A 19,948-nucleotide genomic window follows, 5' to 3' on the forward strand; every position below is an offset into this window, starting at 1 on the left:
TTTTCTTTGTAACAAAATCAAACCAAAATGTCATAGGTAATAGTTCTTATTAACTAACTTTAAACCTCTGCATGAGGCTATCAGGCAATAAAATACTTTATTCAATATTAATTTTATGATAATAACATAGAAAATTTAATACAATAGCATTTGACAGAAATGTAAACTTATTTATTTATTTATTTATTTATTTATTTTAAGGCTGCACCTGTGGCACATGGAATTTCCTGGGCTAAGGGTCGAATCAGATGCAGGCCTACACCACAGCCGTAGCAAAAGCAGATCCAAGCTCCATCTGCAATCTACACTGTAGCTTTTGGCAATGCCAGATCCTTACCTTAATCCACTGAGCGAGGCCAGGGATTGAAACTGCATCCTCATGAACACTATGTCAGGTTCTTTTTTTCTTTTTGGCTGTCCTGAAGCATATGGAGTTCTCAGGCTAGGGATTCAGATCTGAGCCATAGTTGCAACCTAAGTCACAGCTGTGGCAATGCTGGATCCTTAATCCACTGCACTGGGTGGGGCTGGAACCTGTGTCACAGTGCTTCCAAAATACTGCCAATCCTGTTGCACCACAGTGAGAACTCCTATGTCAGGTTCTTAACCTGCTGAGCCACAATGGGAACTCCAAATTTATATTTAATACATAGATTTATATATTTATATTTGACATATTCAGATTTATCTTTAAAAAAGTAGTGAAGCTATTTTATATTTAAACTTCATACCAAAAATTAAACTGCTTTAAAGAAATTTTCAAAATTTAGTTCTTTTAAATAATAACTGACGATATGAAGGAAAAAAAGTCTCTTGATAGAGTTATAGAATAAGATTTTAGATCCAAGGAATTTTCCCTGCTCAAACTGTAAGAAGATACACAGTAGAAAGGGTTCCAAGACAGGATCTGATAGATTCTGGTGCTCAGAGTATAGAAGAAATCATAACTCAGTTTTGCTACATTTCTGTTGGATCACACTTACAATGTGAGGCACAAGTGTAAGAAAAACAGCACTGCACTGCAAGACTACTGCATTACAAACCAAAAACCAGGTTGAACCTTCAGGTGTAATTCAGTGTTAATTTTTTAACCTTTCTTGTTATCTTTCATGAAACCTCAGTTATAATTTTAATTATAATTTTTCTAAGCTTTGATCAACATTTTTTAAGAGAAATTATACAACAAAATAGATGCACCCCCAAGCACCTAGAAGAGTGTTTGGCACATGGTACGTGCTTGGTACATATTTTTTGAATGAATGGGCAGATTCGAATGAGAATTTCGACTTCCTGATTATCCTTTTACACAGAGGCATTATTAACTCACAGGAAAGACATGATTAGGGCCCAATTTTCTACCTACAAGATTCTGGTCCATGGTAGGACCACCTGGACAAGCAGCTCCCCCCAGGTTGCAGGCAGAAAGGCAGTCTCCACCTTGAGTCAGGCAGGTGACATTACAATCAACTATAGCAAGCTCTGCTGCATATTTCTAGTTTTTAATTATCTCTGCCCCTCTCAAAACAGTGGGGTACTACCATTTCCAGGACCTCCTAGATAAAGCAATACTTTCCTAAGGAGCAGAACATGGGTGTTCCCACTGTGGCACAGTGGGTTAATGATCCCATTTGGTCCTGTGGAGGTACTGGTTTGATCCTGGCCAGGCACAGTGGGTTAAGGATCCAGAGTTGCTGCTGCTGTGATGTAGGTCACAGATAAAGCTTAGAGTCAATCCCTGGCCTCTGAACTTCCATATGCTGCAGGTACAGCCAAAAAAGGGAAAAAAAAAAAGAGCATGATTCAAAGATAGATAGTAGGAAAAGTCTGAATGAAAACCAAGAGAGCCATCTAAATTCAGACTTACAAGTTTTGACCTTCAAAAAATTTTTCTCACTCTGAACTAATGATAATTTGGCCAACAGATTACAATTAGATAGCAAATTACAATACTAACCCTGTTAGATTTACAGAGAAACAGAGGAGGTGGCCTCTTCCAATTAAAACACCTATCTCTCTAAATTGTCTTCCTTATCAAGCTGCCCTTATCCTGAGAATTCCCCTCATAGATCATTCATAAGATGCTATGGTCCTCTGTCCTTCCTGCCTCCTAGAAGCCAGATAAAAAGAGATGATCCTAGAGCCTCATTCTGGACCAACCCAATCACACTCTAAAAATGAGCAGACATAGTTTTTAAAAATTCTGTGGACGAGTTCATGGGCAAGAAAGGTAAGAACTAATGCCTCTAGGAAATCACTATAAGCATGTGAGTCCCTTACCCAAAGGGTAAGCCATTAGTCCATGTCTTTATGCACTGATTCATTCATCTGCATTCAAACATTTATTGTACAACTACTGAGTGATAGCAGCAATGTGAGAAAATGCAAAGCAGTAACAGTAGCAACTACCCCCTTAATAAATACACTGCACCAGGCTGGCTTCAAGGGTGTACAACCAGTGCAGCTGCACAGGGCCCTGGGTGTGGGAGAGCCCCATGCTTGGTTTAATGTTCTGCTGTCACCATCTTGAAATCCTTGCTAATTCTGGAACAAGGAGCTCTGCATTTGTATCTTTCACTGGGCTCTATACTAGCCTGGCTTGGAATATCAACGATCAAACATGGCTAACCCAAGTGCACACCCTACCCCACTTTCTTCAACTCCTCTTCCAACAACAGTATCATCAATATGAATGAGTACATCTTTGTTGATTAGAGGGATTATCAATGCATCATCCTTGTGCTAAAATCCATCAGCTAGTTCCTCTGATTGGTGACTTTTCATTGCCTGCTCCTCTCTTTCCTGGCTTGCTGCCATCTTTTCCACTCCTCACCCCAAATGTTGCTATTTTATGGTAAGAAAGAGTAGCAAAGATATCATAGAAGTGTGTGGGGGGAGGGTATTGACACTCAAGTGTTAAGAAATGCTTCCTGCACAAGCCAAGGAACTGATAGTCTAAGGTTGGGTCAGACCCCTCAGTTCCTTAATTATGAGGATGAAAGACTTTGAGAAGTCTACATCACAACCATGTACCTTCAGAGGAGGAAATAAGCGCATATCTCTGGGGCCTCCAGGAAGAAACCGCACATGAAGAGGGTTAGCAGGGAGCTCCCTGGTAGCCTACTGGTTAGGATTGGTGCTTTCACTGCTGCTGCTCAGGTTAAGTCCCTGGTCTGATAACTGAGATCTCACATTAAACTTCTGCATGCTGTAGCAAATAAATAAATAAATAAACAAATAAATAAATAAACAAACAAACTAGAAATTTAAAAAGAGGGTTAGCAGAAGACTGGGAGTGACGGCTGAGTTAAATCCGATCTCTGGAGTCCCTGAATGATTGTGGACTTTTTCCTTTGGGACAAAGGAACATAAAGAGTGTCATACGCAGGATTGTATTTTAGAAAGTTTATTATTATACAGTATTTAAAGTAATTTGGAGGAGGACAAGCAAAAAGCCATGAAGAAGGCACTTAAGGCTTATATAGTCCTTCAAAAACGGGAAAACAGGATTAATAATAATGAAAGGTATTGTATCTGGATTATGGATTATGTGCCCTTTTTTTTTTTTTTTTTTTTTTTTTTTTTTTTTTTTTTTGGCTGTTCCCATGGGTCATGGCCAGGGACAGAACCTGTGCCAAAGCAGTGACCAGAGCCACAGCAGTGGCAACGTCAGATCCTCAATCCACGGAGCCAGCAGAGAACTCGGTAGATGCTTTGTATTATCCCCATGCTACTAATTTTTAAAAGGAGGCAGGAGTTCCTGCTATGATGCATTGTGTTAAGGATCCTGCATTGCTGCAGCTGTGGCACAGGTTGCAGCTACAGTTTGGATTCAATCCCTGGCCCAGGAACTTCTATATGCCATGAGTGCAGGCAAAAAAGAAGAGGCAAAGAGATTTTAAGTAACTTGTTCATGGTTATAAAGACATTGAGCAGCAGAGGTATTATTTATTTAACTCCATATCCAGTGATTTTAAACATCAATAAAAATCCTAACAAGATGTTTTTTCAACTAAAGAAAGTTCTGCAATACATGCAAAAAATTAAATATAATATTAAGGAATGCTCTTTTAAAAAAAAGAACCAGAAGGGTAGTATTTTAGCAGCCACAAGAGCTCATTATAAAGCAACACCATTTAAAACTTTAGTTCCTGGCACGGAAACAGAAACACAGATCAATAGAACAGATTGGAAAATCCAGAAATAGAATAAAGTGTTTTTAAAAATGTAACACATGATAACACAAGCTTCCCATAATAAAAAAAATGTTAGGAAGAATTATTTAATATGTCAAGTTAGAATAACTGGATGATGACAATTTGGGAACTGATCAGGTAAGATACATATTTTACACTGTACGCAAAAATAACCTCCACATAGATTAAGGAGCTAAACACACACACACACACAAAAATGAATGACAGAAAAACCAGCAGGAGATGGAATAGAATATTTATCAGATTTGTGAAAGAGCAGTAACTTCAGCTTTGAAGCAGTGGAATAAATCATGAAGGGAAGGACTGACAGATTTGAATACATAAAAAATTTGAAACTTTTGTACAATGAAAAAACAGCAAGACTAAAATAAAAAGGACATTATACTGAGGGCATTATTTGCATTCCATCTGACAAAGAGGGCTTTAAAACTCAAACTAAATATACCCTTATTCAAATGTATAAGGAAAACATCAGATCTCAAAATATAAATAAGGAAAAAAACCCCAATGAATTGACAGAGAGGTACCATCAGTAAAGAAAAAAGAAAAATAGAAAATTGTTCAGCCCAATGACAATACAATAAAAGTAAAGCAAACTTAAGGTAGGATTTTCCACCTTTCTATTAACACTTCCCTCAAACAGGCAATACCCAATGTTGCCCCAATTAGATAGAAAGCTGTGTACTCGTTAATTACGGATAGGATGTAACCTTCTTAAAAGTCATTATCACAATCCACAGTCAGAGTCAGGATCGAAACCACACTGATTTCCATAATCAGCAGTTACACAGAGAGCACTTTCTCTTCTGGGATAAAAAAGCAAAAAGTGGGTTGAGCATAGAGATGGTCATTTTTTATTGCTCACAAGGGGGGAATGCTGGAAAGAATCCAAACACTCCAAGTTATGGGAATGGTTTTATTAAACTATTACACAGACTATTATACAGGGCGAGACATTTTAAGATTCTCTTTTCAGGAGTTTAGTCCAAATGAATGGAGAAAGAGACAGGGACATATCTTGAGGGGAAACAGGATTAAGAGAAAATCATAAAATTATTCTGTTTAAGCTTGTCAGAGCCTAGATGTGCTTATCACTTGAGGGGACCAATATATTAGAGAAAAAAGGAAGAACGAGACTGTGAGAAGGAGAATGAGAATGAGAGAAGCAAGGAGAGGAGATGGTGGGAGGGCAGAGAAGGAAAGGGAGATGCATGGTGAGACTGCAGGAAGAATCAAGTCCAGAAAGCAGACGCAAAGGTAAACACAGAAGAGTCTGCTGGAGAAACGAGGAGTGAAGACAAAGAGGAGTTCCCGTCATGGCTCAGCAGACTAGCATCCACAAGGACGCAGGTTCAATCCCTGGCCTTACTCAGTGGGTTAAGGAACTGGCGTTGCCCGTGAGATGTGGTGTAGGTTGCAGATGCGGTTCGGATTTGGCATTGCTGTGGCTGTGGCGTAGGCCGGTGGCTACAGCTCCAATTAGACCCCTAGCCTCAGAGCCTCCATATGCCGTGGGTGTGACCCCAGAAAAGACAAAAAAAAAAAAAAAAAAAGACAAAGAGCAACAGAAGCATGTTTAAAGCGAAAACACACAGATCAGTTTGATCCTCTGAGAATTCCTTCCTCAGGGGAGCTGTTCTTGGTTTAGCAGAATCCAGTAGCCCTGACCCAAACACACCAGAATTCTGTAACATTTTATAACAGCATCACTTCCCAGCTAGGAAAGGAGAAATGAGCAAAAATGCCACCAGGGGGCAGGTTTGGTACTGGCAAAGGGACTTCAAAGATAACTTGGAAAAAAAAAAAAAAAAAAGAAATATATTGAACATGATGAAGGATAATGTGAGAAAAAGACTATATATATATGACTGGGTCACTTTTCTGTATAGTATAAATTGACAGAACACTGTAAATCAACTATAACAGAAAAAATAAAAATCATAAAAATAAATACAATTTAAAAATATATAAAAAATACATGTTGTTTTTTCCTTTCTGCACAGGGTCCATTCTTTGTTTTGCAACAATAAATACTCCATCAAGTCCACAGCAATTTCCTTAATGGTATAGTAGATATGAATTTTGCCCCATAACCTCAGGTATGTAAGAAATGTCACAGTATTTCATATCCTTTAAATAAAATTAAATCCAACCTCAAGCTACCATTCTTCTAGGTCAGGTTCAAAGTCAGTCTCAGTCATTATTATGGTTCCCTCAGCTTCAAAGGGTCTTGCAAGGGTTCTGGGGGTTCAGCCAGGGCTAATGTTTCGGTCACTGGTCCAATATGTGCAATGCTTATGGTGTGAACCAACATGATCCCTTGATAGGCTGTGACTAGTTGGGAATGGGCAGATATTCCATCACATGGAATGCTCTCTCTCTCTCTCTCACACACACACACACAGCTCCTTAGGGCACTCGGAGAAGGGAGGCTGGATATTGTCCTTATCTATAGAATTCTTGCCTCCAGTACACCATGCCTTTCTGCCCCTCTCTCCCATGCCTGCCTCTCTGCCTCCAGACTCCTTGCCTTGCTCTTATGGGTTTTAGCACTGGCCAGCTGACGCTTTCAGAAAATCTAGGAGACAGGTGTCTTCGAGGCTAGAGAAGACTCAACAGAAGTGTAGAGCTGAGAGAACAGGTCTAATCCTCAGAAGGGGGAAAGGAGAAAACACAGGACAGCAAATACCCACATACCGTAATTGTGCTACCACACTGACCACAAGATGGCAGTTCTTAAAACCCCCCTTTTACAAGTCTGACAGAATGTGAAAGTGGGTTTTCTTTTCCTGGTAGATGATGCAGAACTCAGACATCCCTCAAAGTTTATGGGCCAGAGAGTGGCCATCAGATTAGGTGCCCTGGGGGAACAAAGACAAAGAAGGGACACATCCTCATCTAAGGAACTTCCAGGGACATATGAACAGAAACAGGTGATCAAGCACTGACGGATTTAGGTAAGAGCTGCAAACTAAAAGCCTGAAGGCTAAACCTCACCGGTGTTACAAATTTTTCACGTGCCAACATTTAAAACATTTAAAGTAAAGGATAGTTCACATAAGTATCTGTAAATCTAACAGCTCTTAAAAATGAATAAGTCCTGGCACCCCAGATCTGCATCCCACATGGCAGCCATCATTAGGAGCTATGTAGACAGAGGCTCATCCCTTTAGCTGGGGTCACTGCTTTCTGATTGACTATAGTCCCCACCACTTCCTATTATATTATGCCCCATCTACTTTCCTCATGCATGCTATTTACCTAGTTTCCACAGGTATTTGGGTTTACAACCTATAAACTAAAAAAATTGTACTCGGGACACAGTGGTTCAGTATTGCATGATGCTAATCAAGTTTCTGCAGTTCCTCAATGCTCACCCTGATAGATCTGGAAATTCAAAATTATTTCAGATGGGCCTTAAGATCTGAGCAGAAACTACGGAAACTGGCATATTTTAGTAATCAATTTGATTCATATGTGAATGTTACAGACAAGGCTAGCGGTACTTCTAGCATGGAGCAAAGTATAATCATGCTTGTGTGTGGAAGAGTAAACTTAAAGCAAAAAAAGATATTTGTGAACTGAAGATTTATCTGTGTTCTTTGGCTTCATTTCCCATTACTGTTATCTCAAGTGCCCCATGGATCAACCAGTCACAAGTGGATAAGTGTGTGCTGGTGTGAGTGAGCTGTGGGAAGTCAAACCCATGGACACTGCATTCCTGTTATTTGCATCAGCAACATCACCTACTTATAAGAGCCTGCATTTGAAGACTGCTCACATGCACCGTGATTCTGAGTATGTGGGAGCATGTTATTTCCTTGTCTCGACTAATGTTGTAATGCCAAATGTTGGTGTAAGAAAATACACCTTTATTATAAAGATTATGTTTTCTCCAGGTGACATGTAAGGCCTTCTACTGCCTTTGACAAAATTATGTGTAGATAGGTGCTATTTTCTATTGGTTTCATCCCAGGAGAATAAAGGAAACATTAACAGCATTATTATAAACAGTGGTCACTGGGCTGTCTGGTTGAAAGCTGCTTCCATAAAGAATAGGAAAGCATTCAGAGGCTTCCATTGGGAAGGCAACCAGATAAAGCAGGGCTGCAGGTATAGCTGTGCAGAGTGTATGGAAAATAAACAGGAGGTAGAGACCAGAAAAGAAGCAGAAACTATCTGGGCAGGGGAGTAATAAAAATCTAGAATACCACAATTTACCCCCAAAATCAAAAAGAGCATTTACGGAGGACATCTTAAAAACTCAGTTGTTGAACACAGTGTCAGAGAGGGGTTGTCACAGTGTCATTAGATTGGAGAGTGACAATGTTCTCACATGTGCATGCACCCACATACCTTTAACACACTCAAACTCCAAATGAATTACCAAATACTCCCTCTCCCCTCCTGCCACCCCAGGGAAGACTCACTATACCACTGAGTCTGAAATCTGACGGCTCCACCTAACAGGAGTCTGAATCAGAGGGGCAAAGCCTTCTTTCGTTATTTATTTGTTTGTGATTCTTCACCCAAGATAAAACCAGAAATAAATTTCAAGTGTGCTTTGAGTGCACTCCAGGTTATAAATCACACACTTGGATTCTCATACTACAGTAAGCATAAAACCACACAGATCAACAATAGATAAACACATATATATATGCCTCCCAGCCTTGCCAAATTCATGCACACACACCCACGCAAAGAGAGAATAAAAGGAAACTAAGAATCTGAGAACCAGCGATAATCTGACTGCAGCATGCATGTTTACGAATCAGAAGCAAGCAGGGCAATTAAAATAGTGTGATATAAGCCTAGGCAGGGGCACCATGGTTCTAAATGGCAGACAAGCATTTCCAAAATTGAGGGATGGAGATTCATGGATGTGAACCATAAGAGAATCAATGCTGGCAAATAATGGGGAGAGGCAAGAATGTCCTGACTGAGATTTGATTTCCAGTTCAGATTAAAATTGTATTAGATGCTGAATTATCTGATTTTAGCTTATATTTCAATCTTCAATTTCAAATTTTCTGAGACTAGATAATATAAATATTTCTTTAAATAAAGGAAGAGTAAATAGACAGTATCTCCAAATATAATGGGGCTATTTAGTCATCCTGATCCATGTCCGTACAACAGTATCGAGTCCATAAAACGCAAATATCACCTTCTCCATTGCTTTTCTTAACAATCAAAAAGTGAGAAAAATGGCAGCCATATCTCTCTCAACTGTAAGCAATTATACCCCCAGCCACCAAACAATTCCTGCTGCATTCCATCAAAGTGGAAGATGTCCGTGGAAACCTCACCATTAAATTCTCACACTGTCCAGCTCTTGCTCTTTCTCATGGGCTACTTATCATCTGAAATGTATTCTTTAGCACTTACCCATTTGTGTGACAAAAAGGCAAACCAGATCTAAGGAAATGCTAACTGTCTGAAATGACAATGGAAGGCTTGCCTAGGCAAAGGCACAGATAGCCCCCTGCATCAATCTCTCTCTTTCTGCTGCCTGATCACAGGTTTGCCAAGAGGGAGCACATTTATATATTGGGTATTACTGTGTACCTTGCAGGGGACTAAATGAGCCATGAATAAGCAGGAAGTGACTCAAGGCTAAAGAAATGCTGCAGGTGACCATCCAGGTGGCTATGGCTTAAAGGCCACGGTCTTCCCACCTCCACCTAACTAGGCACAAATTCCAAGGGCCTTGTTGCAAAACACGGGCCACCATGCCACCCCCACCTGCTGCTCTCTTCCCACTCCCAACATTGCCCTTCTGCCCACTGTGGTCTTCGATCACACCTCCCCTCTCAGGTCTCTGGGCTGTCATGCTGTGATCCTTCTTGGAACCCACTTCTTCACTGTTGTGCCTGACTCATACCTACTTACTGTTCAAGACTCTGTCACATGTTGGGGTAGATACCCTTTATCTCTGTCTTTAAAGGATTATCTCCAACTTGGAACTAGTTACTTTGTGATGATCTCTTTACTCACTTGTCTCCTAGAATATGAGCTTCCCAGGGCAGGGACTAAGTCCCTTTGATGTTTGTATCTCCAGTGCCTGGCACAGTGAACACCCAGTGACTGTCTGTCCCTTGCCTGACTGGGAAGGTTTTCTTTTTCTCCCAGAGGGCAAACAGAAGGACTATCACCTGTAAAAACTGTTAAAGCTATCATTGGTTTCCCCACTGAGGGCAGGGAGGAGTTGGCAAGTCAGAGCCATCACTAACTCGGGCCATGCAGCTGGTTGTGCTGGAAAGGGAGGATGCAAGCAATACAGGATGCCCCAACTTGATGGTACCTGCTACTGAAAACTCTGCATGAAATGGAATGGCTATAGAGTCCTCAGGGGACACTCACTGGCTCAATTCAATCTACTCTATGTCCATGTGGCATCAAGCAATGTTAACTCAGGAAACTTCACAGTTCTTGGAAACCTAGGTTAGAGGCAGGACTTTCCCTGGCAGGGCCATGCTAGAGGAGGCACAGGTGAGACACAAATATCCCTAGCACCCGGCACTTCTCCTCCCTCTGGGTGGCCAGCCCTCGAAGCTGTGTTGGAGGATATCTTCTGCACATTTAGATCAATAATCAGATGAAATTCATTGTTGTCATCTCTTTTCTTTTTATCACATGGCTTAAAGTCCCTTGGTAGAAAAAAGAGAAAGTCTCCCACTTACAAAACATAACAGACTCAGACTTTAACATTATCTGTCAATGAGGTGATGCTAGCAGTCACAGACATGTACCAGCAGAGGTGAAGGAAGACGCCATTAATCATACGATACTAAGTATTACCAGATCACATGCTCTCACGTGCACTATGAATAACAATGTCTGATAAATTCTACAACCATCTTGCAAACAGCACAATTATTTTGAATTTGTGTGTGTGTCAAGTACATTGACTTGTTAAATGTAAACAATGCTTAGAACTGTTTGGCATGTCTCTAGACCTTCAAGAAGTTCTTCCAAATACAAAATTATTTATAGGATCAATAGGCAATGGGCGCTGGATCCGTTTCATTGCAGGAAAAATGCAATATTCCTATTACTCACCAAATGAAGTTTTGCCCAGAACTCAGGTCCTTCCTCCATCTCTCTGAGGCTCGGTGGAATGTACCAAAAGCAAATATTGGCATATTCAGGCTGAGGATGAAGAAAATTTTGAAAGTTGTTTTATTTACCTAAGATTACTCTTAGAATGCAATTTAGCTCTTAGCTAATTTCTTTAGGAGTAACCATGTGTGTATTACGTTGATAACATCAGAATCTGATGGATTAGACAGCCAATCTGCCTTTTTTTGGGGGGGTTCTTTTTTTTTTTTTTACTCAAATGAATTTATCACTTCTGTAGTTGTATAATGATCATAACAATCTGATTTCACAGGATTTCCATCTTAGATAACAGCTAATTGGGAAACGTTCTTCTCAGTTGGGTGCACCTAGGGGGCGCTCTTCCATCTGGGTAGGACATGAGCCAAGAATAAACATAATGAGGTTTGAAGGGGACTCAGTGTGGCTGTGACCTTCAGTTAGCCCCTGATACACAGATACCCACGATGCCCTGGCTTCTCCGTCTTCAGCCCTGACCTTATCTCTCACACACCATCATCCTTCCAATGATTTCTTTTCCACTTAAGGTAGCCAAAGCAGTCTTCTATTACCTGCTACACTTGACAGATGCAAAATCGCCCATTACCCGAGTTGATAATATACGACATACGTGGGCTTCACTTAACTAGTCCTGTTGTGACCATGGTCATACATTTCAGAATGAAAAAAAGAGCATCATTTCACTCCTAACTCTCAAGTATCAGTATCAGGAAGGGTGTGTTGGCTAGAGGGCTTGCCTAGAATGTAGACTCTCAGTCCCTGGGCTCAGAGTGCTGAGTCTGATTCAGTCCATCACAGAAATGGCTGGAGAACTGGCATTTTAAGAAGCATCTCAGTGATCCTGAGGTGAGTACTACATGGTCTATGTTTGAAAAACTCTGGTCTAAAGTGGCCATAGCCCAGTCATCTTCTCTAGTAATCTGTTTTTCTATCCAATTTGATTAAATGTGGGATAAAGTTCCAGAATAGGCTTCAGTGCAGCTATTGTCACACAGACAAGGGGGTCATCTCCATCACACCCTCCACCTCACTGCACGTAAACACAGGGCATGCCAAAGGCCATCACAGACTTGTGATCAGTGACCAGGTGAGTGGGGGCATTATGCCAGGGGTTATGACTTAGATACACAGAACTGTATTCAGGAAAGCCTATGGGTCATGCCCACCCACTCAGCACCTTCCTCATCTGATGCTTAGTGCTGACAGTATTTGAAATGACTTCCATTTATCCACCACAAACACAGTTTGTAGGTAATAATCAGTGTTATCAATAACCAACAGAGTTATGCTCCAGTGTCAGTATACAGTTTCAAAGTATTTCAGAGAGAGGAAACAGCTATCATCTCATATCTTAAAATCAAAACTGGTACTATAGAGAGTTTTGATTTCAGTGGATTTTAAATTACAAGTGATAGTCCAGAAACATTCCCAGCTCAACAAGATAAGCTCTTGATCTGATCATCCTTTCACCTGTGAAGTCTGTGATGTGCCTACTGAATTTGACCAAAAAAAAAAAAAAAAGAAAAAAAAAGGAGCTACAAATCTTCAAAACAAAGAGTAGTTCAAAATGGAGTACTATGTATTTCAACTCAATTTCCATAAACATTTATCATGAGACAACAAGAGTGTTTATAAATCTACACAATTTACACTTGGTTTTCTAATTTATGATTAATTTGCTTTATCTAGAATAGAATGTCCTGGCCTTCAAATTAATCATTTAATGTGAGCAAATCTTTTCAAATAAAGTAACTATGGTTGATTAGAATGTAGAAGGAAAACACAGTTATTTTCTGTCACTAGATTCCAGAAATTTGTATCTTTATGTCAATGAAGATTTTTTTCCAGATACCGTTTAAGTCATTATCATTTGTTACCTCTCAGCCATGGTTACCAAATCCACCCATTCTTTATGTCCTCCAGTAATGGAGGTGGACTTTACATAAAGATTTCTCCTTACTGTCTGGTCCAATTGGAGACTTGATCAGCAGAGGGTGCTGGAGGGATGTGGAGAAGGAAGAGACTCTTTCTGGCCCTATGTGCTCACTTCACAGGCCTCCTGCAATAGGCAGGGCTCTTTTCACCAGCACTGTGAACCAGCTGCAAGTGGGCCCCTGATAGCCTCCCCATCACCATGCCCTGGGATGGCCTCACAGCAGCCTGGCCACAGGTGGGTGCCCATAATGGTTTTTTCTTGCACACTCTCCTCAGGGGAGTGCACAGGGGAGGGCTGCCAGGGAGGCACCTTGCCTGGGTGGCTTGAGTGAGTTCCGAGATTTGGCAGTGCCCTAAAATTGTGTCTTCTAGTGCTCTAGCAGGTGGATTCTTAGAGACCCCACCGGTGTGACACCTCAGTGGACTTCCTGCCATCTCATGAGCCACAGTGAACCCATCCCCAAACAAGTCTGATCTCAGCCTGGGAGACTGGCCCCTTCCCCAGATGCTCCATCCCAGTTCTAGGAGTGATGACTATTCTCCATGGTATGTGCTAACTGCTATTTTTAGGGTCTCTCTTCTATGAGGTGATCTCTCATGACTCCAACTCCCTGTTAATAATTCTTTTTTAAATATGGAACTCTTTACAAATTCGCATGTCATCCTTGCACAAGGACCATGCAAGGTCTTTTTTACATCCCTCTAATTTTAGTATACGTGCTGCTGAAGCGAGCATGATAATTCTTTACATTGCGCTTTCCCATTTCAAATTACTGTGCAGTTTTTGCCTTCTATGGGACCCTAATACATCATTAAATTAGCCATTCTTTTACATTTATGTGGTAACATTATTAATAATTTTGCCACAGTTTCTATCTGCTACCAGATATGCTCTATAAGTTAGCACCTAGACCTTTTGAACCATCTTTTAAATGTTCTTCTTTATAAGTTTCAGTTCAGATATTTTAGAAGTGACAACTCTGTGATTTTTTTGGCCCATTCTCTTTTAGAATGGGATGGCTCCAGTGCTATGACATTTAAAAACTGGTGAAGAAGCCCTTTCAATACTTCCATTTCAGTGGTGGAAATCTGGTGCTCTATTTTGTAGAATACCTTTACTACAGTTATTCCTAAAATTATTAAAATTGGAAAAAACATCCCTTGAATGTTCATAAGGAACATATTTGAGTTTTTTTCCCTGTCTCTTTGTCTCTGGAGCTTGTTATGTTATACAGACTTTTTTCAAGAGGCTTTAATGTACTAAAGTGTATTTTCAGGGTAGAACTGTTTACATGCCACTTAATTCCTACATAGGTGAAAGCCTGACCTGTTGGGCGTCTTTGGACCACATTTAGTCCATGCTGTCTGACACCATACACTGAGAACGCATAAAAAGGACCCAAGTCTCTGGACCTGATAAAAGACAGAAAGGGGTACCTAAAAACAGCAACAATAAAAGCAATGCCACAATCTTTAAAAATTCATAGAAAAGTAGAGACGTGTCACTAAAGAAAAGATAGGTTCATTTTACCCTGATTTTCAAAGAGAAAGAAAATAGATATATTTTAAGAAATAAAGCTAATGCTTTGAGGTCGATTCCAGCAAGGGTTTTTGAGCAAATAGCATGAGGACCTTCAGAAGAAACGTCAGTGGTCACCAAGCTGCAGTAGCTTGCATTCTCTAAACCAAGTTTTGTCAAAAGAAATTCATCTCTGTTGCTTTGATGGTATTAGGTCACAATAATAGCAATAATGATAATAACAATAATAAACAGAGCTAGCACTATCTTTTTAAGGGATAAATGTAGAATCTAGCACATACACTGACATGACCAGACATGCAAGTATAAAATGGAGAAGAGGATCACAGTGAATTTTACTTTACTTCAGGCTTACAAGTTTTAACTATCACTGGACTACTGAAAACTGCAAAGGCAGCCCTTATTAGCACCAAATCCTGGGTTTTGGAGTCACATGGATGTGGTTTGAATCCCAACTTCACCAGGCCTTTGCTTGCATAAGTGTCAAACTCTCTCAGCTGCAGCTTCCCAATCCATAAAATGGAGATTATATCGTCTCCCCCGACAGAAGAGGTTTGATGAAAAATACATTATTTCCAATATTTACTACCACATCTGGCCCACAGAAGGTACTCTATTAGTGTAGTGACTATTAGTTGGAACTATTGGTAGAAAGAAATGTCCTTCTTGAGTGGATGAACAGCCCCGTTAAAACCTGTACTGGGAAAGACATGTCCCGTGTTAATTTCTGCCTACATATTTAAGGGGAATCTTAAAAAAGTACAGCATGTCTAAAGAAGGGCAATTGAAATAAATGTTCAATTTAATAAGAATTAAACACAGTATAGAACTCAAAATTTTTCTATGTTCTAGATATTACACAAGGCATTTGGATAAGAAAAATGACTTATATTTTACACTTATCTCCAGGAACTCAGAGAATAGTAATACAGCTAGGGACAGGCAATCAAACTACCATGGGATGAGCATTTCAGAAGAACTTTCTCATAACCCAAGAAACATTCTTGGCAAAATACACAGCACCCTTGTAGAAGCCAGTGTATTCAGGGCGAAGGCAGGTACTTGGGATGCATAGATGGCAGGGTATGCTAGAGAAGTAATGCTGGAAAGAGGTGGGTACCATCCATGAAAGGCTTCCTCACCCACCATGCTGGGGAGTTGGGGCTTGATCCCAGAGGCAACTGGAGGGTTTCAATCATTTCATTTTAGGAAGCCCACAGTGTGGCTACAGCAAATGGTATCTAAGACTGGACGCAGACAATGAGCTGGGGTCCAGTGTCAACCTGAGTAGTTGGGGAGCCTGAGCTAAGGTGGTGCCTTTAGAAGTGGAGAAGGGAAAAGGTGGTGACAATATCAAGACTGGTGTTATGGAGTTTCCATCGTGGCTCAGCAGTTACCAAACCCTACTAGGATCCATGAGGGTATGGGTTCGATCCCCAGCCTTGCTCAGTGGGTTAAGGATCCAGCACTGCTGTGAGCTATGGTATAGGTTGCAGATGCAGTGCAGATCTGATGTTGCTGTGGCTGTGGCGTAGGCTGGCAGCTGTAGCTCTAATTGGACCCCTAGCCTGGGAATCTCCATATGCTGTGGGTGTGGCCCTAAAAAGCAATACAAAAAAAAAAGACTGGTGTTTAGGTGGGTCATAGTTCTCATGAATAAAAAGAAGATGGAGCATAGTTCTAATGGAAAAGAATTCTAATGGAAAAGAATTTCATCTTGAAAATGAATTTACCAAAATTTTGCTAAAAGAAATGGCTACACGTCAGCTTTAGAAACGATGAATTTGAGATGCCTGTGGGAATCTAGTTGAACATTCTAGGGCACATCTATTTATAAAGGATTAGAGTTTAGGAGACAAGTGAAGGATGGAGACATCATTGAGACTATTGATCACAAAGCTCTAGATATGGATAAAACATTTTAAGGAATGTATGTGCACACAATAAAGGCACAAAGACAAAAGAGTGGTATCCAGATGAGAGCTTCACAAAGAGACTGAGAAGATAAAGTTACATGGAAAGAAGACAAACTGGGAAAGAAAAGAGACAATTTCAAGAGAGATGGAGTATCATCACTCTGAATTCTTTTTCAGGTAGACTGCCTCTCTCCTCTTCACTTAGTTGTTTTTGTATGTTTTCACCTTGTTCCTTTGTCTGAAAAATATTCCTTTATATCTCATATTGTCTAACTTTCTATGTTGTGGCCTCCTTGAGAGTGGGTGTATAGATGCTGTCGGTGGCTGTGCCCAGTCCTGGAGTTCTTGGGGGTGGTGGTGGCCCACATGTACCCAGAGCATGTGATGAGAGCAGTGGCATCATGCTACCTCTCCTGGAGCTGGGTGGCTACTAGCGATGGGGGTCCATGAGGGAGATGGCACTAGGTCATGGCTCATGGGAGCAGGGGTGGGGGAGAGTGGCCGTAACATTTCCCACAGCCCCTCCCTTTGCCAGAAGGCTTGTGGAAGATCCGTTTGTGGCCGTGGGGGCAGATGCCCTTCATGAGGCCCCTCACTTTCCCAGGAGGCTCAGGGGATTGCTCTCTGCAACTATAATGGGGATGGCAGATGCTTCTCCTGTTGCAAGGCAGCAGCTGCTCACACTATGGCTCTTGGAGTTGGAGTCGGAAGTGCCTTGCCATCTGAGAGCACAGTAGGGTATGAGGCTGTAGTGGTTGATCCTTCCCTCCAGAACCTCCAAACAATGGTGCCTAGACACCAAGCCCATCCAGATTTCCTCAGAGTAATGATGGTAAAGACAATCCAAGATCTTGGAAAAAGAATGGAGGCACAGATAAAAAAGTTACAACAAATGTTTAACAAAGAGCGAGATGATTTAAAGAACAAGCAAACTAAGATGAATAGCACAATATCTAAAATGAAAAATACACTAGAAAAATCAATAACAGGATAATGGAGGCAGAAGAACAAATAAATGATATGGAAAACAGAGTGGTGGAAATCAATGCCTCAGAAAAGAATAAAGAAAAGAGAATAAAAATAATGGTGGACAGTCTAAGAGACCTCTGTGACAACATTAAACACACCAACATTTGCATCATTGGGGTCCCAGAAGGAGAAGAGAGAAAGAAAAGGCCAGAGAAAATGTTTGAAGAGATTATAGCCAAAAACTTCCTTAATGTGGGAAAGGAAATACTCACTCAAGTTGAGGAAGCACAGAAAAATCCTATACAGGATAAACCCAAGGAGGAACACAACAAGACACATACTAAGCAAACTTACAAAAATTATATACAAGGAAAAAAACATTAAAAGCAACCAATAACATATAACAGAACACCCATAAGGAGAATAGCTGATTTTCTCAACTCTGCAAGCCAGAAGGGAGTGGCAAGATATATTTAAGGTGATGAAGGGGAGGAACATAGAACCAAGAGTACTCTACCCAGCAAGGCTCTCATTCAGATACAATGCAGAAATCAAAAGCTTTACAAATAAGCAAAAGCTAAAAGAAGTCAGCAACCGCAAACCAACTTTACAACAAATACTAAGGAGCTTATCTAGGTTGAAAAGAAAAGGCCACAACTAGAAAAAAGAAAATTATGAATGGTAAAGCTCACAGCAAAGGCAAACATACAGTAAATGCAGGAAATCATCCACAGACAAAAATGGTATCAAAATCAGTATTTGTAAGAAGAAAAAATACAAATGCAGGATCTTGGAAATGCATTTGAAATTAAGAGACCAACAATTTTGCCTATATTCAGAATGCTGTAACAAAACCTTGGGGGAACCACTAACCAAATGAGGATAATAGACACACACATGGAAAAAAAAAGATCAAGAGAACAAAAGAGGAAGGGAAGAAGAAAGTCCAACATCAACAAATCCAAAACAATTAAGAAAATGATAATAAGTACCTATATATCAATAGTTACTTTGAATATAAATGGATTAAATGCTATAACCAAAAGACACAGACGAGCTGAATGGATACAAAAACAAGACCCATATCGAGGCTGTCTACAAGAGACCCACTTTAGATCTAGGGACACATACAGACTGAAAGTGAGGATATGGAAAAAGATATTTTATGAAAATGTAAATCAAAAGAAAGAAAAAACAGCAGTAATCATATCAGACAAAATAGACTTTAAAATAAAGTATGTTACAGGAGACAAATAAGGATACTACATAATGATTAAGGGATTAATCCAAGAAGAAGATAGAACAATTGTAAATATATATGCACCCAACATAGGAGCACCATATTATATAAAGCAACTGTTAACAGCCATAAAAGGAGATGTCAACAATACAATAATAGTGGGGGACTTTAACATGCCACTTTCAGATGGACAGATCATCCAGACAGAAAATTAATAAGGAAACTCAGGCTTTATTTATTTATTTTTTGGTCTTTTTTAGGGCTGTACCTACAGTACATGTAAGTTCCCAGGCTAGGGGTCAAATTGGAACTACAGCTACCAGCCTACACCACAGCCATAGCAATGCCAGATCTGAGCCACATCTGTGAACTACACCACAGCTCATGGCAACACTGGATCCTTAACCCACTGAGTGAGGTCAGGGCTCGAACATACATCCTCATGGATACTAGTTGGGTTCATTATTCCTGAGCTACAGTGGGAACTCCAGAAACACAGGCTTTAATGACACATGAGACCAGACAGACTTAACTAATAATTATAGAATATTCCACTGGAAAGCAGCAGAATACACATTCTTCTCATGTGCACATGGAACATTCCCCAGATTAGATCACATCTTGGGCCACAGATCAAGCCTTGGTAAAGTTAAAAAAATTGAAATTATATCAAGCATTTTCTCCAACCACTATGCTATAAGACTATAAACCAACCACAAGAAAAAAAAACTGCAAAAAATACACAAACACATGTAATCTTAACAATATGGTACTAAAAAAAACAATGGATCACCAAAGAAATTAAAGAGGAAATAAAAAAAAATACCTAGAGACAAATGGCAATGAATATATGATGATCCAAAACCTATGGGATACAGACCTCAGGAAATAAGAAAAATCCCAAATAACCTAATCTTAGATTAAAGGAACTAGAGAAAGAAGAACAAAACCAAAAGTTTTGAAGTTTATAAGGAAAGAAATCATAAAGATCAGAGCAGGAATAAACCCATGT

At 40.2% G+C, this 19,948-nt stretch overlaps 1 protein-coding gene across 2 annotated transcripts in view; it reads right to left on the reverse strand.

Annotated features, from left to right (window-relative positions):
- The window catches only part of GADL1 (glutamate decarboxylase like 1), a 157,153-nt gene that overhangs the window by 37,284 nt on the left and 99,921 nt on the right, over positions 1-19,948 (reverse strand). The window contains exon 14 of one of the 2 annotated variants that reach the window (XM_021071494.1): positions 11,280-11,369. The exons of the other annotated variant lie outside the window; for it this stretch is intronic. Coding sequence (XP_020927153.1) covers positions 11,280-11,369 — 90 coding nt within the window. The remainder of the gene's footprint in view (positions 1-11,279; positions 11,370-19,948) is intronic. 2 annotated transcript variants of the gene reach the window in all.

This window comes from Sus scrofa, chromosome 13 (genome assembly GCF_000003025.6).
Source record: "Sus scrofa isolate TJ Tabasco breed Duroc chromosome 13, Sscrofa11.1, whole genome shotgun sequence".
Taxonomy (NCBI): Eukaryota; Metazoa; Chordata; class Mammalia; order Artiodactyla; family Suidae; genus Sus; species Sus scrofa.